Genomic DNA, 19,404 nt, shown 5'->3' with positions numbered 1-19,404 from the left:
GCGTGCGGTAAAAGTAAGCATGCGCTAATTATTTTAAAACCTCTTCTCACTCCGGCGCTTACCAAAGGCGTGCGGTAAAAGTAAGCATGCGCTAATTATTTCAAAACCTCTTCTCACTCCTGCGCTTACCAAAGGCATGCGGTAAAAGTAAGCATGCGCTAATTATTTTAAAACCTCTTCTCACTCCGGCGCTTACCAAAGGCGTGCGGTAAAAGTAAGCATGCGCTAATTATTTTAAAACCTCTTCTCACTCCGGCGCTTACCAAAGGCGTGCGGTAAAAGTAAGCATGCGCTAATTATTTTAAAACCTCTTCTCACTCCGGCGCTTACCAAAGGCATGCGGTAAAAGTAAGCATGCGCTAATTATTTTAAAACCTCTTCTCACTCCTCTGCTTACCAAAGGCATGCGGTAAAAGTAAGCATGCGCTAATTATTTTAAAACCTCTTCTCACTCCGGCGCTTACCAAAGGCGTGCGGTAAAAGTAAGCATGCGCTAATTATTTCAAAACCTCTTCTCACTCCGGCGCTTACCAAAGGTGTGCGGTAAAAGTAAGCATGCGCTAATTATTTTAAAACTTCTTCTCACTCCGGCACTTACCAAAGGCGTGCGGTAAAAGTAAGCATGCGCTAATTATTTTAAAACCTCTTCTCACTCCGGCGCTTACCAAAGGCGTGCGGTAAAAGTAAGCATGCGCTAATTATTTCAAAACCTCTTCTCACTCCGGCACTTACCAAAGGCGTGCGGTAAAAGTAAGCATGCGCTAATTATTTTAAAACCTCTTCTCACTCCGGCGCTTACCAAAGGCATGCGGTAAAAGTAAGCATGCGCTAATTATTTTAAAACCTCTTCTCACTCCGGCGCTTACCAAAGGCGTGCGGTAAAAGTAAGCATGCGCTAATTATTTTAAAACCTCTTCTCACTCCTGCGCTTACCAAAGGCGTGCGGTAAAAGTAAGCATGCGCTAATTATTTTAAAACCTCTTCTCACTCCGGCGCTTACCAAAGGCATGCGGTAAAAGTAAGCATGCGCTAATTATTTTAAAACCTCTTCTCACTCCGGCGCTTACCAAAGGCATGCGGTAAAAGTAAGCATGCGCTAATTATTTTAAAACCTCTTCTCACTCCGGCGCTTACCAAAGGCGTGCGGTAAAAGTAAGCATGCGCTAATTATTTTAAAACCTCTTCTCACTCCGGCGCTTACCAAAGGCATGCGGTAAAAGTAAGCATGCGCTAATTATTTTAAAACCTCTTCTCACTCCGGCGCTTACCAAAGGCATGCGGTAAAAGTAAGCATGCGCTAATTATTTTAAAACCTCTTCTCACTCCGGCGCTTACCAAAGGCATGCGGTAAAAGTAAGCATGCGCTAATTATTTTAAAACCTCTTCTCACTCCTGCGCTTACCAAAGGCGTGCGGTAAAAGTAAGCATGCGCTAATTATTTTAAAACCTCTTCTCACTCCGGCGCTTACCAAAGGCGTGCGGTAAAAGTAAGCATGCGCTAATTATTTTAAAACCTCTTCTCACTCCTCTGCTTGCCAAAGGCATGCGGTAAAAGTAAGCATGCGCTAATTATTTTAAAACCTCTTCTCACTCCGGCGCTTACCACAGGCATGCGGTAAAAGTAAGCATGCGCTAATTATTTTAAAACCTCTTCTCACTCCTGCGCTTACCAAAGGCATGCGGTAAAAGTAAGCATGCGCTAATTATTTTAAAACCTCTTCTCACTCCTGCGCTTACCAAAGGCATGCGGTAAAAGTATGCATGCGCTAATTATTTTAAAACCTCTTCTCACTCCTGCGCTTGCCAAAGGCATGCGGTAAAAGTAAGCATGCGCTAATTATTTTAAAACCTCTTCTCACTCCTCTGCTTACCAAAGGCGTGCGGTAAAAGTAAGCATGCGCTAATTATTTTAAAACCTCTTCTCACTCCTCTGCTTACCAAAGGCATGCGGTAAAAGTAAGCATGCGCTAATTATTTTAAAACCTCTTCTCACTCCTGCGCTTACCAAAGGCATGCGGTAAAAGTAAGCATGCGCTAATTATTTTAAAACCTCTTCTCACTCCTGCGCTTACCAAAGGCATGCGGTAAAAGTAAGCATGCGCTAATTATTTTAAAACCTCTTCTCACTCCTCTGCTTGCCAAAGGCATGCGGTAAAAGTAAGCATGCGCTAATTATTTTAAAACCTCTTCTCACTCCTGCGCTTACCAAAGGCATGCGGTAAAAGTAAGCATGCGCTAATTATTTTAAAACCTCTTCTCACTCCGGCGCTTTACCAAAGGAATGCGGTAAAAGTAAGCATGCGCTAATTATTTTAAAACCTCTTCTCACTCCTCTGCTTGCCAAAGGCATGCGGTAAAAGTAAGCATGCGCTAATTATTTTAAAACCTCTTCTCACTCCTGCGCTTACCAAAGGCATGCGGTAAAAGTAAGCATGCGCTAATTATTTTAAAACCTCTTCTCACTCCGGCGCTTACCAAAGGCATGCGGTAAAAGTAAGCATGCGCTAATTATTTTAAAACCTCTTCTCACTCCTGCGCTTACCAAAGGCGTGCGGTAAAAGTAAGCATGCGCTAATTATTTTAAAACCTCTTCTCACTCCTGCGCTTACCAAAGGCATGCGGTAAAAGTAAGCATGCGCTAATTATTTTAAAACCTCTTCTCACTCCTGCGCTTGCCAAAGGCATGCGGTAAAAGTAAGCATGCGCTAATTATTTTAAAACCTCTTCTCACTCCTCTGCTTACCAAAGGCGTGCGGTAAAAGTAAGCATGCGCTAATTATTTTAAAACCTCTTCTCACTCCTCTGCTTACCAAAGGCATGCGGTAAAAGTAAGCATGCGCTAATTATTTTAAAACCTCTTCTCACTCCTGCGCTTACCAAAGGCATGCGGTAAAAGTAAGCATGCGCTAATTATTTTAAAACCTCTTCTCACTCCTGCGCTTACCAAAGGCATGCGGTAAAAGTAAGCATGCGCTAATTATTTTAAAACCTCTTCTCACTCCTCTGCTTGCCAAAGGCATGCGGTAAAAGTAAGCATGCGCTAATTATTTTAAAACCTCTTCTCACTCCTGCGCTTACCAAAGGCATGCGGTAAAAGTAAGCATGCGCTAATTATTTTAAAACCTCTTCTCACTCCGGCGCTTTACCAAAGGAATGCGGTAAAAGTAAGCATGCGCTAATTATTTTAAAACCTCTTCTCACTCCTCTGCTTGCCAAAGGCATGCGGTAAAAGTAAGCATGCGCTAATTATTTTAAAACCTCTTCTCACTCCGGCGCTTACCAAAGGCATGCGGTAAAAGTAAGCATGCGCTAATTATTTTAAAACCTCTTCTCACTCCTGCGCTTACCAAAGGCGTGCGGTAAAAGTAAGCATGCGCTAATTATTTTAAAACCTCTTCTCACTCCGGCGCTTACCAAAGGTATGCGGTAAAAGTAAGCATGCGCTAATTATTTTAAAACCTCTTCTCACTCCGGCGCTTACCAAAGGCATGCGGTAAAAGTAAGCATGCGCTAATTATTTTAAAACCTCTTCTCACTCCGGCGCTTACCAAAGGCGTGCGGTAAAAGTAAGCATGCGCTAATTATTTTAAAACCTCTTCTCACTCCTCTGCTTACCAAAGGCGTGCGGTAAAAGTAAGCATGCGCTAATTATTTTAAAACCTCTTCTCACTCCCGCGCTTACCAAAGGCATGCGGTAAAAGTAAGGATGCGCTAATTATTTTAAAACCTCTTCTCACTCCGGCGCTTACCAAAGGCATGCGGTAAAAGTAAGCATGCGCTAATTATTTTAAAACCTCTTCTCACTCCGGCGCTTACCAAAGGCGTGCGGTAAAAGTAAGCATGCGCTAATTATTTTAAAACCTCTTCTCACTCCGGCGCTTACCAAAGGCGTGCGGTAAAAGTAAGCATGCGCTAATTATTTTAAAACCTCTTCTCACTCCGGCGCTTACCAAAGGCATGCGGTAAAAGTAAGCATGCGCTAATTATTTTAAAACCTCTTCTCACTCCGGCGCTTACCAAAGGCGTGCGGTAAAAGTAAGCATGCGCTAATTATTTTAAAACCTCTTCTCACTCCGGCGCTTACCAAAGGCATGCGGTAAAAGTAAGCATGCGCTAATTATTTTAAAACCTCTTCTCACTCCTCTGCTTACCAAAGGCATGCGGTAAAAGTAAGCATGCGCTAATTATTTTAGAACCTCTTCTCACTCCGGCGCTTACCAAAGGCGTGCGGTAAAAGTAAGCATGCGCTAATTATTTTAAAACCTCTTCTCACTCCGGCGCTTACCAAAGGCGTGCGGTAAAAGTAAGCATGCGCTAATTATTTTAAAACCTCTTCTCACTCCTGCGCTTACCAAAGGCGTGCGGTAAAAGTAAGCATGCGCTAATTATTTTAAAACCTCTTCTCACTCCGGCACTTACCAAAGGCATGCGGTAAAAGTAAGCATGCGCTAATTATTTTAAAACCTCTTCTCACCCCGGCGCTTACCAAAGGCATGCGGTAAAAGTAAGCATGCGCTAATTATTTTAAAACCTCTTCTCACTCCGGCGCTTACCAAAGGCGTGCGGTAAAAGTAAGCATGCGCTAATTATTTTAAAACCTCTTCTCACTCCTGCGCTTACCAAAGGCGTGCGGTAAAAGTAAGCATGCGCTAATTATTTTAAAACCTCTTCTCACTCCTGCGCTTACCAAAGGCATGCGGTAAAAGTAAGCATGCGCTAATTATTTTAAAACCTCTTCTCACTCCGGCGCTTACCAAAGGCGTGCGGTAAAAGTAAGCATGCGCTAATTATTTTAAAACCTCTTCTCACTCCGGCGCTTACCAAAGGCGTGCGGTAAAAGTAAGCATGCGCTAATTATTTTAAAACCTCTTCTCACTCCTGCGCTTACCAAAGGCGTGCGGTAAAAGTAAGCATGCGCTAATTATTTTAAAACCTCTTCTCACTCCTCTGCTTACCAAAGGCATGCGGTAAAAGTAAGCATGCGCTAATTATTTTAAAACCTCTTCTCACTCCTCTGCTTACCAAAGGCGTGCGGTAAAAGTAAGCATGCGCTAATTATTTTAAAACCTCTTCTCACTCCTGCGCTTACCAAAGGCATGCGGTAAAAGTAACCATGCGCTAATTATTTTAAAACCTCTTCTCACTCCGGCGCTTACCAAAGGCATGCGGTAAAAGTAAGCATGCGCTAATTATTTTAAAACCTCTTCTCACTCCGGCGCTTACCAAAGGCATGCGGTAAAAGTAAGCATGCGCTAATTATTTTAAAACCTCTTCTCACTCCGGCGCTTACCAAAGGCGTGCGGTAAAAGTAAGCATGCGCTAATTATTTCAAAACCTCTTCTCACTCCGGCGCTTACCAAAGGTGTGCGGTAAAAGTAAGCATGCGCTAATTATTTTAAAACTTCTTCTCACTCCGGCACTTACCAAAGGCGTGCGGTAAAAGTAAGCATGCGCTAATTATTTTAAAACCTCTTCTCACTCCGGCGCTTACCAAAGGCGTGCGGTAAAAGTAAGCATGCGCTAATTATTTCAAAACCTCTTCTCACTCCGGCACTTACCAAAGGCGTGCGGTAAAAGTAAGCATGCGCTAATTATTTTAAAACCTCTTCTCACTCCGGCGCTTACCAAAGGCATGCGGTAAAAGTAAGCATGCGCTAATTATTTTAAAACCTCTTCTCACTCCGGCGCTTACCAAAGGCGTGCGGTAAAAGTAAGCATGCGCTAATTATTTTAAAACCTCTTCTCACCCCGGCGCTTACCAAAGGCGTGCGGTAAAAGTAAGCATGCGCTAATTATTTTAAAACCTCTTCTCACTCCTGCGCTTACCAAAGGCGTGCGGTAAAAGTAAGCATGCGCTAATTATTTTAAAACCTCTTCTCACTCCTGCGCTTACCAAAGGCATGCGGTAAAAGTAAGCATGCGCTAATTATTTTAAAACCTCTTCTCACTCCGGCGCTTACCAAAGGCGTGCGGTAAAAGTAAGCATGCGCTAATTATTTTAAAACCTCTTCTCACTCCGGCGCTTACCAAAGGCATGCGGTAAAAGTAAGCATGCGCTAATTATTTTAAAACCTCTTCTCACTCCGGCGCTTACCAAAGGCGTGCGGTAAAAGTAAGCATGCGCTAATTATTTTAAAACCTCTTCTCACTCCGGCGCTTACCAAAGGCATGCGGTAAAAGTAAGCATGCGCTAATTATTTTAAAACCTCTTCTCACTCCGGCGCTTACCAAAGGCATGCGGTAAAAGTAAGCATGCGCTAATTATTTTAAAACCTCTTCTCACTCCGGCGCTTACCAAAGGCATGCGGTAAAAGTAAGCATGCGCTAATTATTTTAAAACCTCTTCTCACTCCGGCGCTTACCAAAGGCGTGCGGTAAAAGTAAGCATGCGCTAATTATTTTAAAACCTCTTCTCACTCCGGCGCTTACCAAAGGCGTGCGGTAAAAGTAAGCATGCGCTAATTATTTTAAAACCTCTTCTCACTCCTCTGCTTGCCAAAGGCATGCGGTAAAAGTAAGCATGCGCTAATTATTTTAAAACCTCTTCTCACTCCGGCGCTTACCACAGGCATGCGGTAAAAGTAAGCATGCGCTAATTATTTTAAAACCTCTTCTCACTCCTGCGCTTACCAAAGGCATGCGGTAAAAGTAAGCATGCGCTAATTATTTTAAAACCTCTTCTCACTCCTGCGCTTACCAAAGGCATGCGGTAAAAGTATGCATGCGCTAATTATTTTAAAACCTCTTCTCACTCCTGCGCTTGCCAAAGGCATGCGGTAAAAGTAAGCATGCGCTAATTATTTTAAAACCTCTTCTCACTCCTCTGCTTACCAAAGGCATGCGGTAAAAGTATGCATGCGCTAATTATTTTAAAACCTCTTCTCACTCCTCTGCTTACCAAAGGCGTGCGGTAAAAGTAAGCATGCGCTAATTATTTTAAAACCTCTTCTCACTCCTCTGCTTACCAAAGGCATGCGGTAAAAGTAAGCATGCGCTAATTATTTTAAAACCTCTTCTCACTCCTGCGCTTACCAAAGGCATGCGGTAAAAGTAAGCATGCGCTAATTATTTTAAAACCTCTTCTCACTCCTGCGCTTACCAAAGGCATGCGGTAAAAGTAAGCATGCGCTAATTATTTTAAAACCTCTTCTCACTCCTCTGCTTGCCAAAGGCATGCGGTAAAAGTAAGCATGCGCTAATTATTTTAAAACCTCTTCTCACTCCTGCGCTTACCAAAGGCATGCGGTAAAAGTAAGCATGCGCTAATTATTTTAAAACCTCTTCTCACTCCGGCGCTTTACCAAAGGAATGCGGTAAAAGTAAGCATGCGCTAATTATTTTAAAACCTCTTCTCACTCCTCTGCTTGCCAAAGGCATGCGGTAAAAGTAAGCATGCGCTAATTATTTTAAAACCTCTTCTCACTCCTGCGCTTACCAAAGGCATGCGGTAAAAGTAAGCATGCGCTAATTATTTTAAAACCTCTTCTCACTCCGGCGCTTACCAAAGGCATGCGGTAAAAGTAAGCATGCGCTAATTATTTTAAAACCTCTTCTCACTCCTGCGCTTACCAAAGGCGTGCGGTAAAAGTAAGCATGCGCTAATTATTTTAAAACCTCTTCTCACTCCTGCGCTTACCAAAGGCATGCGGTAAAAGTAAGCATGCGCTAATTATTTTAAAACCTCTTCTCACTCCTGCGCTTGCCAAAGGCATGCGGTAAAAGTAAGCATGCGCTAATTATTTTAAAACCTCTTCTCACTCCTGCGCTTACCAAAGGCATGCGGTAAAAGTAAGCATGCGCTAATTATTTTAAAACCTCTTCTCACTCCTGCGCTTACCAAAGGCATGCGGTAAAAGTAAGCATGCGCTAATTATTTTAAAACCTCTTCTCACTCCTGCGCTTACCAAAGGCATGCGGTAAAAGTAAGCATGCGCTAATTATTTTAAAACCTCTTCTCACTCCTCTGCTTGCCAAAGGCATGCGGTAAAAGTAAGCATGCGCTAATTATTTTAAAACCTCTTCTCACTCCTGCGCTTACCAAAGGCATGCGGTAAAAGTAAGCATGCGCTAATTATTTTAAAACCTCTTCTCACTCCGGCGCTTTACCAAAGGAATGCGGTAAAAGTAAGCATGCGCTAATTATTTTAAAACCTCTTCTCACTCCTCTGCTTGCCAAAGGCATGCGGTAAAAGTAAGCATGCGCTAATTATTTTAAAACCTCTTCTCACTCCTGCGCTTACCAAAGGCATGCGGTAAAAGTAAGCATGCGCTAATTATTTTAAAACCTCTTCTCACTCCGGCGCTTACCAAAGGCATGCGGTAAAAGTAAGCATGCGCTAATTATTTTAAAACCTCTTCTCACTCCTGCGCTTACCAAAGGCGTGCGGTAAAAGTAAGCATGCGCTAATTATTTTAAAACCTCTTCTCACTCCTGCGCTTACCAAAGGCGTGCGGTAAAAGTAAGCATGCGCTAATTATTTTAAAACCTCTTCTCACTCCGGCGCTTACCAAAGGTATGCGGTAAAAGTAAGCATGCGCTAATTATTTTAAAACCTCTTCTCACTCCGGCGCTTACCAAAGGCATGCGGTAAAAGTAAGCATGCGCTAATTATTTTAAAACCTCTTCTCACTCCGGCGCTTACCAAAGGCGTGCGGTAAAAGTAAGCATGCGCTAATTATTTTAAAACCTCTTCTCACTCCGGCGCTTACCAAAGGCATGCGGTAAAAGTAAGCATGCGCTAATTATTTTAAAACCTCTTCTCACTCCGGCGCTTACCAAAGGCATGCGGTAAAAGTAAGCATGCGCTAATTATTTTAAAACCTCTTCTCACTCCTCTGCTTGCCAAAGGCATGCGGTAAAAGTAAGCATCCGCTAATTATTTTAAAACCTCTTCTCACTCCGGCGCTTACCAAAGGCATGCGGTAAAAGTAAGCATGCGCTAATTATTTTAAAACCTCTTCTCACTCCGGCGCTTACCAAAGGCATGCGGTAAAAGTAAGCATGCGCTAATTATTTTAAAACCTCTTCTCACTCCTGCGCTTACCAAAGGCATGCGGTAAAAGTAAGCATGCGCTAATTATTTTAAAACCTCTTCTCACTCCTGCGCTTACCAAAGGCATGCGGTAAAAGTAAGCATGCGCTAATTATTTTAAAACCTCTTCTCACTCCTGCGCTTACCAAAGGCATGCGGTAAAAGTAAGCATGCGCTAATTATTTTAAAACCTCTTCTCACTCCTCTGCTTGCCAAAGGCATGCGGTAAAAGTAAGCATGCGCTAATTATTTTAAAACCTCTTCTCACTCCTGCGCTTACCAAAGGCATGCGGTAAAAGTAAGCATGCGCTAATTATTTTAAAACCTCTTCTCACTCCTCTGCTTGCCAAAGGCATGCGGTAAAAGTAAGCATGCGCTAATTATTTTAAAACCTCTTCTCACTCCGGCGCTTACCAAAGGCATGCGGTAAAAGTAAGCATGCGCTAATTATTTTAAAACCTCTTCTCACTCCTGCGCTTACCAAAGGCATGCGGTAAAAGTAAGCATGCGCTAATTATTCTAAAACCTCTTCTCACTCCGGCGCTTACCAAAGGCGTGCGGTAAAAGTAAGCATGCGCTAATTATTTTAAAACCTCTTCTCACTCCTCTGCTTACCAAAGGCGTGCGGTAAAAGTAAGCATACGCTAATTATTTTAAAACCTCTTCTCACTCCGGCGCTTACCAAAGGCATGCGGTAAAAGTAAGCATGCGCTAATTATTTTAAAACCTCTTCTCACTCCGGCGCTTACCAAAGGCATTCGGTAAAAGTAAGCATGCGCTAATTATTTTAAAACCTCTTCTCACTCCTCTGCTTACCAAAGGCATGCGGTAAAAGTAAGCATGCGCTAATTATTTTAAAACCTCTTCTCACTCCTCTGCTTACCAAAGGCATGCGGTAAAGGCAAACATGCGCTAATTATTTTAAAACCTCTTCTCACTCCGGCGCTTTACAAAGGCATGCGGTAAATTTAGGCCTGCGCTTATAAATCAGAATCAAACATACTTTATTAATCTAGGGACGGCATGGCGCAGAGTAAAGAGTGGCCGTGCGCAACCCGAGGGTCCATGGTTCAAATCCCACCTAGTACCAACCTCGTCACGTCCGTCGTGTCCTGAGCAAGACACTTCACCCTTGCTCCTGATGTGTGCTGGTTGGCGCCTTGCATGGCAGCTCCCTCCATCAGTGTGTGAATGTGTGTGTGAATGGGTAAATGTGGAAGTAGTGTCTTTGAGTACCTTGAAGGTAGAAAAGCGCTATACAAGTACAACCCATTTATTATTATTATTTATTACTGCACTAGACGCGTCACACACACCCTGTGTATACACACACACACCTCCGACTATCAGGTACTGTTAAACTCACTCAAACACTAGCAACAGAATAGAAAATAAGGGATTTCCCAGATATATCCTAGTAAATGTGTCTAAAAGCATCTGAATCCGTCCCAATGCAATCGCATTTTTTTTTTCTCTAGTTGGTCGCTATCAATATCCTCAAACACGAATCTTTCATCCTCACTCAAATTAATGGGGAAATTGTAGTTTTCTCGGTCCGAATAGCTGTTTTTGTTGGAGGCGCCCATTAAAAACAATGTGAAGATGTGAGGAGACACCAACATGTGACGTCATCGACTGAGACTTCCGGTTGAGGCAGGGCTTTTCTGTTAGCAAGCAAAAGTTGCAAACTTTACTGTCGATGTTCTCTACTAAATCCTTTCAGCAAAAATATGGCGATATGGCGAAATGATGAAGTATGACACATAGAATGGAGCTGCTATCCCCGTTTAAATAAGAACATCTCATTTCAGTAGGCCTTTAAGGTCCAAGCTATTGAATATGCCAAAAAGAACAAGAAGCAGCTATGTTTTATGGCTGCGGTGAACACGAAGTGTCTCAAAGAGAAGCCGAGGAGCCAACGTCCGCATTACTGAAGACGCCGCACCGATCCGCCTGTCGATCTCACGAAAATAATATATATAATGTAAAAATGGAAATATATTTTTTAATGCGGACGTTGTACCGATCCGTTGTGGTGAAGAAGGAGCTGAGCCGGAAGGTAAAGCTCTCAATTTACCGCTCGATCTACGTTCCCATCCTCACCTATGGTCATGAGCTTTGGGTCATGACCGAAAGGATAAGCTCACGGGTACAAGCGGCCCAAATGGGTTTCCTCCGCCGTGTGGCGGGGCTCTCCGTTTAGAACGGGACTCTCGCTGCTGTGTTGGATCCGCTTTGGACTGGACTCTTGCGACTGTGTTGGATCCATTATGGATTGGACTTTCACAGTATCATGTTAGACCCGCTCCACATCCATTGCTTTCCTCCTCTCCAAGGTTCTCATAGTCATCATTGTCACCGACGTCCCACTGGGTGTGAGTTTTCCTTGCCCTTATGTGGGCCTACCGAGGATGTCGTAGTGGTTTGTGTTGTGGTTTGTGCAGCCCTTTGAGACACTAGTGATTTAGGGCTATATAAGTAAACATTGATTGATTGATTGATTGAGATAGGGTGAGAAGCTCTGTCATCCGGGAGGAACTCAAAGTAAAGCCGCTGCTCCTTCACATGGAGAGGAGCCAGATGAGGTGGTTCGGGCATCTGGTCAGGATGCCACCCGAACGCCTCCCCAGGGAGGTGTTTAGGGCACGTCCAGCTGGTAGGAAGACCCAGGACACGTTGGGAAGACTATGTCTCCCGGCTGGCCTGGGAACGCCTCGGGATCGCCCGGGAAGAGCTAGACGAAGTGGCTGGGGAGAGGGAAGTCTGGGTTTCCCTGCTTAGGCTGTTGCCCCCGCGACCCGACCTCGGATAAGCGGAAGAAGGTGGATGGATGGATTTTTTAAATCATATCACATACATACATACATACATATAGAATAAAAATAAATACATATGAAAATGAACTGACAAAATATATTTAAGTGTAAAAAAATAAATTAAAATACATATAGTCAGGGCACATATATATATATATATCTATTTATATATATATATATATATATGACAAAAATTGAAAAAAAAAATTACATTTACTATAGTATTCTTCTAGTCCTTTCTATAATTCATAAAAAATATCAATAATTATCGATATCGACCGATGTAAAACACTTCAACCTGATACAGTTTTCAGCCAGCTGCGATTTAATACAGTAACAAGACTATTGGCGTCTCCTTCAGGGCCGCGAGATCCTGGCCTGCGCTCCGACGGGATCCGGAAAGACTTTGGCCTTCTGTCTCCCGCTCCTCGCCCACCTCCGACAGCCCGCCAAGCTGGGCTTCAGAGCCGTGGTCATCTCGCCCACCCGGGAACTCGCCAACCAGGTACGCCGTGAAAGTCCGATTATTTCATGGTTGCCTTTCCTTCCGCCATCCACCCAAAGTCCTCGCCTCACAATTTGGTTTCCAGACCTACCGAGAGATGCTCCGCCTATCGGAGGGGGCGGGGTTTCGCATCCACATCATAGACAAAGCGTCCCTGGCCGCCAAGAAATACAGACCTCAGTCCAACAAAAAATACGGTAAGTAATAAATGTTGTAATCGAGTGCTAGAAGTCGTGTACTAAGTTAAATGAAGGACAGGAAGTGTTCATGGCGTCACTCGGTAAACAAGTACGGTGCAGTATTTGTCTAAATAAGGCGATGGATGGGCGTCCTAAAATCTATACGCTGATGCACTTTGCAGTCTATGAAGTGAATTATATTTGTATAGCGCTTTTTCTCTTGAGACTCAAAGCGCTTTGCCAAATGCAGCGACATTTACGCTGCATTTGGCAAAACGTCTTGCCCAAGGACACAACGGCAGTGACAAGGACGACGAAGCTGGATTCCTTGAGATATTCCTACAGCTTGATTGGAGTCCACCTGTGGGGAATTTAGTTGATCAGACATGATTTGGAAAGGCACACACCATCCATCCATCCATCATCTTCCGCTTATCCGAGGTCGGGTCGCGGGGGCAGCAGCCTAAGCAGGGAAGCCCAGACTTCCCTATCTCCAGCCACTTCGTCTAGCTCTTCCCGGGGGATCCCGAGGTGTTCCCAGGCCAGCCGGGAGACATAGTCTTCCCAACGTGTCCTGGGTCTTCCCCGTGGCCTCCTACCAGCTGGACGTGCCCTAAACACCTCCCTACGGAGGCGTTCGGGTGGCATCCTGACCAGATGCCCGAACCACCTCATCTGGCTCCTCTCCATGTGGAGGAGCAGCGGCTTTACGTTGAGCTCCTCCCTCCTCACACCTGTCTATATAAAAGGGTCCCACACCTGACAGAGCACAAACTAAGCATGAAGTCCAAGGAACTGTCCGTAGACTTCAGAGACAGGGTTGTCTCCAGGCACAAATCTGTGGAAGGGTACGGAAAAATATCTGCTGCTTTGAAGGTCCCCATGAGCACAGTGGCCTACATCATCCGTAAATAAAAATATGTTTGGAACCACCAGGATTCTTCCTAGAGCTAAACGATCAGGTTAGAAGGACCCTAGTCAGGGATGTGACCGAGAACCTGATGGTCACTGTCAGGCTCAAAGACTAAAGACATCTATTAAACAAGACAAGAAGCAAGGAATTAAACAGAGACAGAACTAAATTTGGCTCTATGAGGAGAAAAGCGTACACCTGTACCCTTGTACAGTGTCACCACGCTCTGACGAAAGGTTGTACGCCTCTTTTATTTGGACTCTCCCTGATTACATGGCAACTGCCGTTTCTAAAGGGTCGGAGGTCGTAAACAGCCATCGCCTTTGATTACAAAACAGTTCAAAGAAAAGGTTGTAAGAGTTCAAAGAAGAGGTCGTAAAACAGTTCAAAGAAGAGGTGCCTGGAACTTTGTAGTTCTCGGGTCAAGACAAAATGTTTCTGTGGATTGCAATGCATCAAAGAAACTGAACAGTTTCATGTTGCTCCCCACTCTACACAGTGGTGTTTTACAAGCCTTCTTCTTGGTAGGATGAATGACAGCTTTTGTCTGCTCGCCGGGAACTCATTGGAACACAAAATTTTGTGACAATTTATATACAATTATTCTGTCATGACTACAGTGTTCCTCTGTGGAGAGAGAAGAACCTTCCAAAAGGACAAACCACCAGTCAGGCCTGTATGGTAGAGTGGCCCGACGGAAGCCATTTTTGAGTACAAAGTTTGCCAAAATGAAAGACCTGAAAGACTCTCAGACCATGAGATCGTGAATTCTCTGGTCCGATGAAACAAAGATTGAAGTCTTTGTCGGAAACCCGGTACCGCTCATCACCAGGCCGACACCATCCCTGCAGTGAAGGATGGTGGTGGCAGTATCATGCCGTGGGGGTGGTTTTTCACGGCAGGAACCGGGAGACCAGTCGGAATAGAGGGAAAGATGAATGCAGCAATGCGCAGAGACATCCTGGAATGAAAAACTTCCCATCCAACCTGATGGAGCCTGAGAGGTGCTGCAAAGAGGAATGGTTGAAAGTGCCCAAAAGTTTGGCATCGTATTCAAAAAGACTTGAGGCTGTAATTGCTGCCAAAGGTGCATCAATAAGTTTTGAGCAATGGCTGTGAATTTGTCGATACTAGAACTTTTACTTTTATTTTATTCAACATGAAAACATTTTTAAAAAAACATTTTCACATGGTCATTATGGGTTAATGTGTGTAGAATTTTGAGGACAGAGTGAATTCATTCCATTTTGGAGTAAGGCTGAACAATAACGTGGGGAAAAAAGGGGTTTTCAAACGCGCAGTTCTCTACTTTACGTCCTTGTTTAGTGTGTTCGCCATACTTCAACAGCAACTACACTACTGGTGCAAAGAGAAAAATTAAAGCTGCAAGCAGCGTTGGTCGGGTCCGCCTTTGGCTGCTGCCCCCGAGACCCATGGCCGGATAAGCGGTAGAAGACGCCTTGGTGCCACTATTTTGAGAATCTAATGCATTGTGAAAGTAATGCAGTTGTTGTATTGAAGTGAAAATATCAAACTTCCTGTTGATTTTTGTTAAAGTATGTTAATTTTTAAAATGTAGGTCCAAGTGAGACCTACATAGTGGTTTTTGTTTCATGTCTCTCTGACATTCCTACCGGAAGCTACAAGCAATTTGTCTGTGTTTTCTTCCTAGGAGCAGTTTGTCTGTGTTGTATTCCTAGGGGGCGCTAGAGCACAATTTTGAGTTTTGGGGTTCGGTTTTTTTATTAGCTCGCAATTGTTGCCAGTCCTGATGTGTGTGCCAAGTTTGGTGAGTTTTGAAGCATTTTAAGGGGGTCAAATTACAGCTGAAAGAGGCATAAATGACATTTTTTAGGAAACTTTGCGCAGGGGTTCTTTGAAGGCGCGTAAAATCCAAACCGGAGCAGTAATCAAAACTTTGTTGGACAGTTTTAATCAAAAGGGTTCAATCTCTCTCCTGTGCGAGTTTGAAGGCGAAACGACAAACGCACTCGGAGGAGTTTAAGTTTGAAAAAAGGGGACGGGTTTTTACAAAACTTTTATTTTGAAGGGGTAATTGCCAACTTCCTGTTGATTTTTTTCTGCAGGCTGTCAGTTATTAAAATGTAGGTCTAAGTGAGACCTACATAGAAGTTTTTGTTTCATGTCTTTCCGGCATTCCTACTGGAAGTTACAAGCAGTTTTGTCTGTGTTTTCTTCCTAGGAGCAGTTTGTCTGTGTTGTATTCCTAGGGGGCGCTAGAGCACAATTTTGAGTTTTGGGCTTCGGTTTTTTTTATTAGCTTGCAATTGTTGCCAGTCCTGATGTGTGTACCAAGTTTGGTGAGTTTTGAAGCATTCTAAAGGGGTCAAATTACAGCTGAAAGAGGCAAAAAGGACATTTTTTAGGAAACTTTGCGCAGGGGTTCTTTGAAGGCGCGTAAAATCCAAACCGGAGCAGTAATCAAAACTTTGTTGGACAGTTTTAATCAAAAGGGTTCAATCTCTCTCCTGTGCCAGTTTGAAGGCGAAACGACAAACGCACTCGGAGGAGTTTAAGTTTGAAAAAAGGGGACGGGTTTTTACAAAACTTTTATTTTGAAGGGGTAATTGCCAACTTCCTGTTGATTTTTTCTGCAGGCTGTAAGTTATTAAAATGTAGGTCTAAGTGAGACCTACATAGAATTTTTTGTTTCATGTCTTTCCGGCATTCCTACTGGACGTTACAAGCAATTTTGTTTGTGTTTTCTTACTAGGAGCAGTTTTTGCTGTGTTTTATTAAAAAATTGCGCTAGAGCGCATTTTTTTTTATTTTGGGGTTTGTTTTTTTCATCAGATGGCAATTGTTGCCAGTCCTGATGTGTGTGCCAAGTTTGGTGAGTTTTGAAGCATTTTAAGGGGGTCAAATTACAGCTCAAAGAGGCAAAAATAGCATTTTTTGCGAAAATTTTGCTTTCAATGGGTTTTTGCAAAATTTTTGTTGATTTTTGCCCTAGAAGGTACAATTATGAAATCTAGGTCTAAGTCAGCCCTATATAGAGGTTTTCGTTTCATGTCTCTACGACAGGGGTGCCCACACTTTTTCTGCAGGCGAGCTACTTTTCAATTGACCAACTCGAGGGGATCTACCTCATTTATATATAGCATTTATATTTATTTATTTATGAAAGAGACATTTTTGTACACAAATTAAATGTGTTTAATGATAATACAAGCATGTGTAACACATATAGATGTCTTTCTTTCACAAAGACAAGAATATAAGTTGGTGTATTACCTGATTCTGATGACTTGCATTGATTGGAATCAGACAGTAATGATGATAACGCCCACATTTTCAAATGGAGGAGAAAAAAAGTTGTCCTTTCTGTACAATACCACATGAAAGTGGTTGGTTTTTGGCATCTAATTCATCCAGCTTCCATACACTTTACAAGAAAAACATTGGCGGCAAATTCCGTAGCTTGCTTGATTGACATTCACGGCACCCGAGGGTCTTGTGAGATGACGCTGGCTGCTGCCAGTTCATTATTAGGAAAAAATGACAGAGAGGAAGGCGAGAAACACTTTTTATTTCAACAGACTTTCGCGCCGTCCCTTCCGTCAAAACTCTAAAGGCCGACTGCACGTTTCCTATCTTCACAATAAAAGCCCTGCTTCATGCTGCCTGCGCTAACAAAATAAGAGTCTCAGAAAGCTGGCGTGCACAAGTGATGTGCACGCCAGCTTTCTGAGGGATCGCTTGTGCACGCCAGTTTTCCGAGACTCTGTATTTAGTTAGCGCAGGCAGCATGAAGCAGGGCTTTTATTGTGAAGATAGGAAATGTGCAGTCGGCCTTTAGAGTTTTGACGGAAGGTACGGCGCGAGAGTCTGTTGAAATAAAAAGGGTTTCTCGCCTTCCTCTCTGTCATATTTTCATAATAATGATCTTGCAGCAGCCAGCGTCATCTCACAAGACCCTCGGGTACCGTGAATGTCATTTAAGTGACGTCTTGGTGAAGATTGATGATCACTCATTTTTAGGTCTATTTTTTTTAAAAGCCTGGCTGGAGATCGACTGACACACCCCCCGCGGTCGACTGGTAGCTCGCCATCGACGTAATGGGCACCCCTGTTCTACGACATTCCGAACGGAAGTTACAAGCAGCGCGCAATTTTGATTTTTCTGCTTTGGCTGCCTAATAAGTTGGGAAGGCATGCCAGACTGATGTGTGTCAAATTTGGTGAGTTTTGAAGCATGTTAAGGGGGTTAAATTACAGCGCGTAGGTGCGGAATAATTATAAAACACAGCAGCTTCAATAGGGTCCTTTGCCATGGGCCTGGCGGACCCTAATGATGGCGAACAGGACTGCATGCCAAATAAAAATCATGGCCACCAAAGGCTGAGTAGAGTGACTTTCAGTCTCACTTTGAAAACAAGGCACGTAGCGTAGCGTGATGACGGCGCACTGCTGCTTGGCTGAGTGAGATGTGTCGGATTTAAGCGCCGTTTTCTGACTCTCCTGTTCTGTCCCACTCAGACGTCCTCATCAGTACCCCCAACAGACTCGTCTTCCTCCTCAAGCAGGACCCTCCCGCCATCGACCTCAGCAGGTAAGATGGCTACTGGCGGACATGATGTACATATCAGGGCCGGGCGATATGGCCTTTTTTTAATATCTCGATATATCGCGATACACGATATATATCGCCATATTTTGCCTTAGCCTTGAATGAACACTTGATGCATATAATCACAGCAGTATGATGATTCTGTGTGTCTACATTAAAACATTCTTCTTCGTACTTTTAAACTTTCATGCAGAGAGGGAAATCACAACTAAGTCAATTGAGCAAAAGTGTATTTATTACACAGTTATTGGCACAGTGGCACAAACATTCATGTCCTTTCCAAAACAGAAAGTGCAAGATTGTCAGAGACATTTTAAAACAAGTGCACTTTTGTGCATGATGTCACTAAGATGACATATCAAAACCACACTAAATTAAAGTGCACCTTTTGTACAGAACACCACTACAATAGTTTCAAACAGACGGCATCTGGCTCTCGGATAAATCTGAGCTGACACTGCTTAACACAATAAGTAATGAATAATTACACTTGTACTCAAAGTGTTAAAAATAACGTTCGAAATATAAAACATGCTCATGCATTTGAATCCATCCATCCTTTTTTTCTACCGCACTTGTTCAAGAAGTTGCATTAAGGGTAAGAAGTAGGGATGCACCGAAATGAAAATTTGTGGCCGAAGCCGAATAAAATTTATGGTGTTTAGTGGTGCAAGGACAAATTGTGAAGCAAAATTAAAGTTAAATCATGTGGAAATCGATAGAGTATATGAAACTAAATTCTTGGGAATAATAATTGATCATAAACTGTGTTGGAAACCGCATATTGAATATATAAAAGGAAAAATATCCAAATCTATTGCTATTCTTTATAAAGTAAGACACATGCTGAATAAGACATGCCTGCATATGTTGTATTATTCTTTTATTTTTCCATATTTAACGTATTGTGTTGAAATTTGGGGAAATGTTTATAAAACAAACATAGACCCAATCATAAAACTTCAAAAAAGGGTCATTAGAATAATACACAAAGCCTGCTACTATGAACATACCAATCCCTTATTTATGAGTTCAAATGTGTTAAAATTTTCCGACATTGTGTTTTTTAAAAACAATGGAAATTATGTTTGGAGTAAAGAACAACAGCCTTCCAGCTTGTATTCGCAGGCTATTTCATTTAAGAGGAGAAAACTATAATTTACGGGGGATATCGATTTTTGAAATGGGTAAAGCGAGAACAAATATAAAATACAAATGTATTACAGTTTTAGGAGTTAAATGGTGGAACAAGCTCAGTGATGAGCTGAAGACATGCACTTCTTTGGTAAGGTTTAAGAAAACATTGAAAGGTGAAATAATTGAAAATGATAAAATATAGTCACAATTACTTTCATCCCATTGATTTTT

General features: G+C 42.9%; 1 protein-coding gene across 1 annotated transcript in view; it reads left to right on the top strand.

The window, feature by feature from the left end:
* Positions 1 to 19,404, top strand: part of ddx52 (DEAD (Asp-Glu-Ala-Asp) box polypeptide 52) — a 47,221-nt gene that overhangs the window by 10,625 nt on the left and 17,192 nt on the right. Inside the window, exons 5-7 of the mRNA XM_061899383.1 lie at positions 12,210 to 12,353; positions 12,439 to 12,550; positions 17,946 to 18,018. Of these exons, the coding sequence (XP_061755367.1) occupies positions 12,210 to 12,353; positions 12,439 to 12,550; positions 17,946 to 18,018 (329 nt within the window). The remainder of the gene's footprint in view (positions 1 to 12,209; positions 12,354 to 12,438; positions 12,551 to 17,945; positions 18,019 to 19,404) is intronic.

Source organism: Nerophis ophidion, linkage group LG04, assembly GCF_033978795.1.
Source record: "Nerophis ophidion isolate RoL-2023_Sa linkage group LG04, RoL_Noph_v1.0, whole genome shotgun sequence".
Lineage (NCBI taxonomy): Eukaryota > Metazoa > Chordata > Actinopteri > Syngnathiformes > Syngnathidae > Nerophis > Nerophis ophidion.
Note: the sequence above shows the minus strand (reverse complement) of the source record. Positions and strands in the feature narration are given on the sequence as shown.